Here is a 6827-nt window from a genome sequence, read left to right as displayed (position 1 = left end):
CTTGTCTTCAGATATGGAAACTGGCGCCTGCGAGTTCTTTCTAGCGCTGGAATACCAGGACCCTCTCCAACAATATTCCTTGGACACTTCAAACAATTTGCAAATAATGTAACTGGTTTTATAAACACATTAGTTAATTATAAGTAATCATATCTGCAATTTGGATATTCATTTTGCAATATTGATGGTAAAATTCGTAAATTGTAAGTCGTACATAAATGTATACAACCTAACTAAAGTGTACGGGTGAGTTGAAAACTGAATGACATAATTTCACACTTCTAAAACTATCAAAAGTAAACTCTAGGAATGAATATAAATGTTCAAGCATGAAGACAGTGGTAACACATATTCATTGTATATGAACCTTGTATTGAAGCATTATTTTACATGAAATAAACTGGCAATTGCTCTTCTTTCAAATCGACTTTAAGTGTTTTGGTTTTCAGGCTGTACGTTGGGGCTCAACCATTCATAATCGTGCATGACATGGACATTCTGAAAGAAGTCCTTGTGAAAAAAATTGACAATTTTACAAATCGAAAGGTATGTTTTATAACAATATATCTTAACTTCTTGTCGCCGTACGCCCTATTGTTCAGTTTGTGGGTAATAGTGAATGACAACTGCTACTAAAAGTTATGATTCTCAAACAGCATTGACGAATTTCCCACTGGGTTCTGTTGTACATTTTTTTTGTTATTCTACAGACAGGAATAATATTACAAATCTGTAAACGATAAAGGAGTTTACCATCGGCAGAATATCAACTGAAAACGGGCTGGTTGGAGTGTGGAATATATGCTCTAATCATGCTGAACCTTGTCAGTGATAATACTGAACCTGTTTTGTGTTCTATAGTACTTCGTGGTGTAAGGTGTATTTATGCCTGGAAGAAAACAACACTTCTATAATGTTTTGTTTTATTGCAGACAGTGATAGATGTGAATCCGTTTGCATTTAAGTCAGCTCTTAGCTTTTCCAGAGATGCCCAGTGGTATAGACTGCGGAGGATTATGACGGCAGCATTCAGTGGATCAAAAATTAGACATGTAAGTACGTCAAGGAATATTCAGATATATTCATACACCCGTGAAAATCCGGGTTAGAACTGGTTTTCAGCAAACCATACTTGTCGGAAGAGATGACTAACAGGATCGGTGGTCAGGCTTGCTGATTTGACTGACACACATCATCGTATCCCAATTGCGTAGATCGATGCTCATGATACTGATCACTGATTCACTGTTCCTGACTCGGTTATGTACAGGCCACCACCATATAGCTCTTGAATATTGCTGAGTGCGGCGTTAAACAGCTAACAAAGTATATACACACTTGTTAATTATGGACGTCCCCGTCATAGTAGCGACATAATTGATGCCAGACACCGTTATGAAACTCGAGTAATCTGTGTTCTTTATTACAGATGTGTGAGCAGATCAACGCAGTAGCAGCAAGATTAGCAGCGAACCTTGGCGTGGCTGCAGAGAAACAGGAACCATGTTGTGTGAGAGAGTATGTACAACGTAGAAAATGATAAACCTATGATCAAACATTCAACAAAATGGTTATGATTACAATATAGGTTCATACACTTTCCAATTTGTGAGGTTTGACATAAGTGTGGTTGGATGTGAAAAGAGTTCTGGCTCTATTACGTGGAATGTTTATCAAATACTTCATCACGGTTTCATACGTGTTCAAAAGTTGTTTTGCTCAAAGTTCAATTCACGCCCTCAGTAAAACATACAACAGGTTTGGAGACAGACGTGTTGTGGACATTCTAAATTTGACCACTCAAAGGTAAAAATGATGTCTGATGCAACGTATAGTTGTACGTATACCATATGTTCCTGTTTATATTCCAATCCACATCTGACTTTGCCATGACTAGCGTGTGTTTTGGGGACAGGCGTCGCCGGTTGGGACTCGAGATAACCCGGTAGTATAACTATCTGAATGCGATTAAAAAAACACCTACTCATGATGTACATGTAGCTGGAATTATACAATGAACTCTGCTCACAGAGGAGTTTTCAGGAAGCTTTTAGCTGGACACGCGGAGGACAATTCAAAATTTGATTCATCTGCAGCAAAACATATGTCTGATGCAATTTTCTATTGTGTACCAGGTGGCATTTGACTAGCCTTTGCGTGTGTTTATGACGGGCGCCACCGGCAAAACACATAGCTATAGGGTCTTTTTGAGAATAGCCGATAACATCACTAGTTGAGAGTGATTCATAAACACTTGCTCTGTAAATGTATCTCATGATGTCAATCACTGGATTGTCTGATCCGGGCTCGATTATTAACGGACTGCCGTCATACACCTTAAATATTTTTGCGTTAAGCATACCCAAACTCATCGTAGAGTCGGAATTGTATTCTGCTCTAGATAAACAGTGATTTCATATGGATGTGGAAAGGTTTTGCTGTTATTAATAGGATTATGGAAAGTTTTTTGTCGCTTTACATGTAATTCGATACCAATTGATGCCCACGTTTATTTTAATATGCTATACGGAAATGTCACATTATCTGTGAGCAACTTCAGCATTTCTTATAAATGTAAATATGAAACGTTCACAGTACACCACATTAATGACAGTACTTAGTCTTGCAAAAGCTAACAGTATAACAATGCTCTAGGGCATACTGATGATTATGTGACACTGACGGTTTATGAAATATTCCTACGCTCTTTTATCAGCTACTTTGTTCCGTATGTCTTGGACACAATTGCCAGTACAACCCTTTGGGGTTCAAACAAACTCGCAGAAAGACTTCAACCACCCTCTTGTCATCAACATGACTCAGATGTTTGCAAGCGGATTCTTCAAGTTTAAATTACTATTACTATCTGGTAAGAGACGGGATGCATTCAAACTTTTGATGTAGAACAAATATTGCAGCCTTTGCATGAGACAGTTTACGTTAACACAAATATATATAACAATGATGTATGTTATGGCCGAAACTGTTGTCCTGATTGAACCATTCATAATTAACCGCACTTTTATAGACCCGTGAACATCCGGGTTAGAATTGATCTTCAGCAACCCATGCTGGTCGTAAGAGGACACTTTCGGGATCGGGTGGTCAGACTCGATGACTTGGTTGACACATGTTATCGCATCCCAGTGGCGTAGATCAATGCTTATGATGTTGATCATTGGATTGTCTGGTCTAGACTCGATTATGTACGGACCGCCGCCATATAGCTGGAATATTGCTGAGTGCGGCGTTAAACAACAAACAAACAAACAACGGACCTGTATTATCACGGCGGGAACACCAGAAATGGGCTTCACACATGGAGCCATGTGGGGTATAGAACCCGGGTCTTCTAAAACTTCTAAAACTACACTCACTCACTCCAACTGTTTTAATTTCAGTCTGGTGGAATGAGTGAAAAGGTGGAGTCTAACCTCGGGAATAATTTAAAGCCATTGTTAAGCATGCGTCAGGTCCATTTACTGAAAATACAAGATTTTTTCTCAAGATGCTGTAACTCGAAAGTCATTTTGTTCAAATGCGGGACTACACTTTAATGCGGTGTAACTGACACATTTATGATCACTGTTTTTCACAGCTGCGTTTCCAGTCATCAAACCACTGCTGAGGATTTGTAGAATGTATGCATTTGAAACAAGTGCTCTCCATTTCTTGGGAACATTTATAAAATCTATCACTGACAAACGGCAAAAGCAACCAGATTCTCAAGTAAGTAAATGTCCATATCAAGTTCTTGGGATAGTAGATTTGATTGCATGACAAAACCGTCCCATTATAATGTTTTTTGAAAAGCATAATCGTACCAGAGCTTGCATTTTGTAGAAACACATGGACCTTCTACAAATACTGATTGACGCAGATGAGAACAAGGTTCACGAAGGAACACCACCCAGGCGTTCATGTAACCGTGAGTAAAAGCTCAAGTTGTCTCTTTTTTCGCATTCCTTGTCAATTTTCGGTGTAAACGTGTATGCCTGTGTACTTATAATATACATTTACTTGTATTTTGTCACATAAATTCAAACAGGGTTATCCGAAATGTCTTGACGATCATAATTTTGTGTCGCCTCCCGGTGAAAAATATTGGTTATTCTTTAGTTACACTTCAGATTTATTCAGTCTTTTATCCTCCAGATGTGTCATACCATGAAGTGTATGCACAGGGTATGATCTTCCTTGCTACCTTTGAAGGCTTGACAACACCCCTCTCGTTCCTTGCCCATGCCCTGGCTACTCACCTCGATGTCCAGAAGAAGCTGTTTGACGAAATACACTCAGTAATCGGTGATGTATGCGATTCTTATTATTATCCGTTAAAGGTGGTTTTAGATGTGACCTGTTGATGTCAATGTATACACTAATCTAGTTAGTGTTCTCTGCCGGCTGTTTATCATACATTACCATCACAACAACAACAAGGGATAGCAGTGTCTTTGTGTCGTAACGATCAGTGTCATTCCTCCTCGACACCCGTGAAGATCCGAGTTAGAATTGGTCTTCAGCACGAGTGGTCGGGCTCGCTGACACATGTTATCGTATCCCATTTGCGTAGATCGATGCACACGCTGCTGATCACTGGATTGTCTGGTCAAGACGCGACGTTTACAGACCGCCACCATATATAGCCGGAATATTGCTAAAAGCTGCGTTAAATATCAACCAACCATTGACACATGTGACCGTACAATTGCTTAGATCGATGTTCACTGGTGATCACTGGATTGTCTGGTCAAGACTCTACTGTTTACCGCTGCCATATGTAGCCGGAATATTGCTAAGTTCTGCGTTAAACATCAACCAACTATTGACACATGTTAACGTACAATTGCGTAGATCGATGTTCACTGGTGAACACTGGATTGTCTGGTCCAGACTCGATAATTTACAGACCGCCGCCATATAACTGAAATATCGCTGAGTGCGGCGTAAAGCAGCAAATAAAAAGCAGCAATATCACGGCGGGGGACACCAGAAATGGGCTTCACACAATATAACCATGCAGGGAATCGAACCCGGGTCTTCGGAATCAGAGGAGACAGCCTATTCTATTTAATTTCTAGTTCATGTGGGTAGAGAAAAGGAAGAAAATTGATCCATAACTATCATTGAACGTTTTCATATGATAGATCATGTTAAACGTCTTGACGAGTTTCCCTTAAGACTTGGCCAATCCGAGATTTTGACTCGTATGAATAAAGAACAGATCAGCCAGCCTTAAGGGAAGAACGACTGACGCCAGTGGAGATAGTATTTCCTTTTCTAAATGTCTGATATTATCACTTTCATAGTATCACATTTATCAGTTTTTGCTGCAGGAGGACCCGACGTGTGACAAAATACAGAAGATGGAATATCTTGATCACGTCATCAGGGAGATTCTCCGCCTTTACCCTCCTTTCACATTGTAAGTAGAATGGATGGATACATACATACATACATACATGCACACATGCATACATACATACACACACACACACATGCATGCATGCATGCATGCACACATGCATACATACATACATACACACACATATACATACATACATACATACATACATACATACATACATACATACATACATACATACATACATACATACATACATACATACATACATACATACATACATACATACATACATACATACATACATACAAGACCTTTAGTATGAAGAGTATGTGGTAATTCACAGCCATAAGATCACCGTTTACGATGTATTAATACTTGCATTCATATGTAAAAGGATCCCGTTTTGACCAACCGAGATAACTGAATTAATAGCGCGCCTTTCTTTAATGCAGCTTTCTTCAATATATAAGACAGATTATTGTGAAGAAGACTCTTGCATGTTTTACAAGATCAAACAGAGTCATGCCATAATCTCCGAAGTGATAACTTTTGCTTACACAATAAAGGCCTTATTTCATGAAAAAACAATTTTACTTTTTGATGCATTAATCTCCGTTTACGTGCGTAATTAACGGCTGTATCTACAACTGACACCATAGATAGGCTATAAATTATGTTCACAATGAAATGTCAAGGTAACTCTACGGAGACCTGCATCTTGTCCAACAGCAACAATTTACTCATCTTTGGATTTGGATTTCTTGTAGCATTGGTAGAGAAACAGCAAACACAGTTACCATCAAGGGTTACACTTTCCCCGAAGGGTCAACTGTTATCGTACCATTGTTGGAGATACAGAGAGACCCAGACTACTTTGATGAGCCAGATACCTTCCAGCCCGATCGGTAGGTAAATCCAAAGATTTTAGTTTCAGTTCATTAGTAGCCATACATACATGCGTATAAGTGGTGAGTGAGTGAGTGAGTGAGTTTGCATTGATTGCGCTTTGATGAGAATCAATCGGCTCCCGTGACAGCATGAAAGAGATGATGCTTTAGAAATGTTAACATCTTTGGGGCGAACAAAAGAAGAAACACAGGGCAGAACCGGAGTTCGAATCCATGATCATGATCGGCCGCTCCGAACAACGAATGGCGAATGCCTGGTACACCTCAATTCTCTTATGTCATGTAGTAGTCACAATCGTGGTGGATGAAGAAGGTAGGTGTTTAGATGACGTAGCAGTAGTCTGGATTTATATTATCATTAATAGTTATGGTTGATTTCGCTGAATTTCTCAATCATCGCTGACATTTAAGGAGGTGGTGTAAATATATCAGGGTCCATGCAGGTAGCATGCAAGTCCACATGGTCCCTGGTATGGTGATCTGCCTTCAGTTTCTGGTAATCTATTGCCCGTTTTTGTAATGTGTCGTGCACAGAAATACCGTGTTATGGT

At 39.4% G+C, this 6827-nt stretch overlaps 1 protein-coding gene across 1 annotated transcript; it reads left to right on the top strand.

Moving 5' to 3' along the window:
* Positions 1-2814: 2814 nt before the first annotated feature.
* Positions 2815-6273, top strand: LOC124259031 (cytochrome P450 3A11-like; the record flags this gene model as incomplete). Its single annotated transcript, XM_046693109.1, has 4 exons — positions 2815-2869; positions 4156-4298; positions 5337-5425; positions 6136-6273. Coding segments are annotated over exons 1-4 (425 nt in total), but the record flags the coding sequence as incomplete, so codon positions are not given.
* Positions 6274-6827: the final 554 nt, after the last annotated feature.

The sequence above is a fragment of the Haliotis rubra genome, unplaced genomic scaffold (assembly GCF_003918875.1).
Source record: "Haliotis rubra isolate DU_JTF1 unplaced genomic scaffold, ASM391887v1 Scf708, whole genome shotgun sequence".
Taxonomy (NCBI): domain Eukaryota; kingdom Metazoa; phylum Mollusca; class Gastropoda; order Lepetellida; family Haliotidae; genus Haliotis; species Haliotis rubra.
Note: the sequence above shows the minus strand (reverse complement) of the source record. Positions and strands in the feature narration are given on the sequence as shown.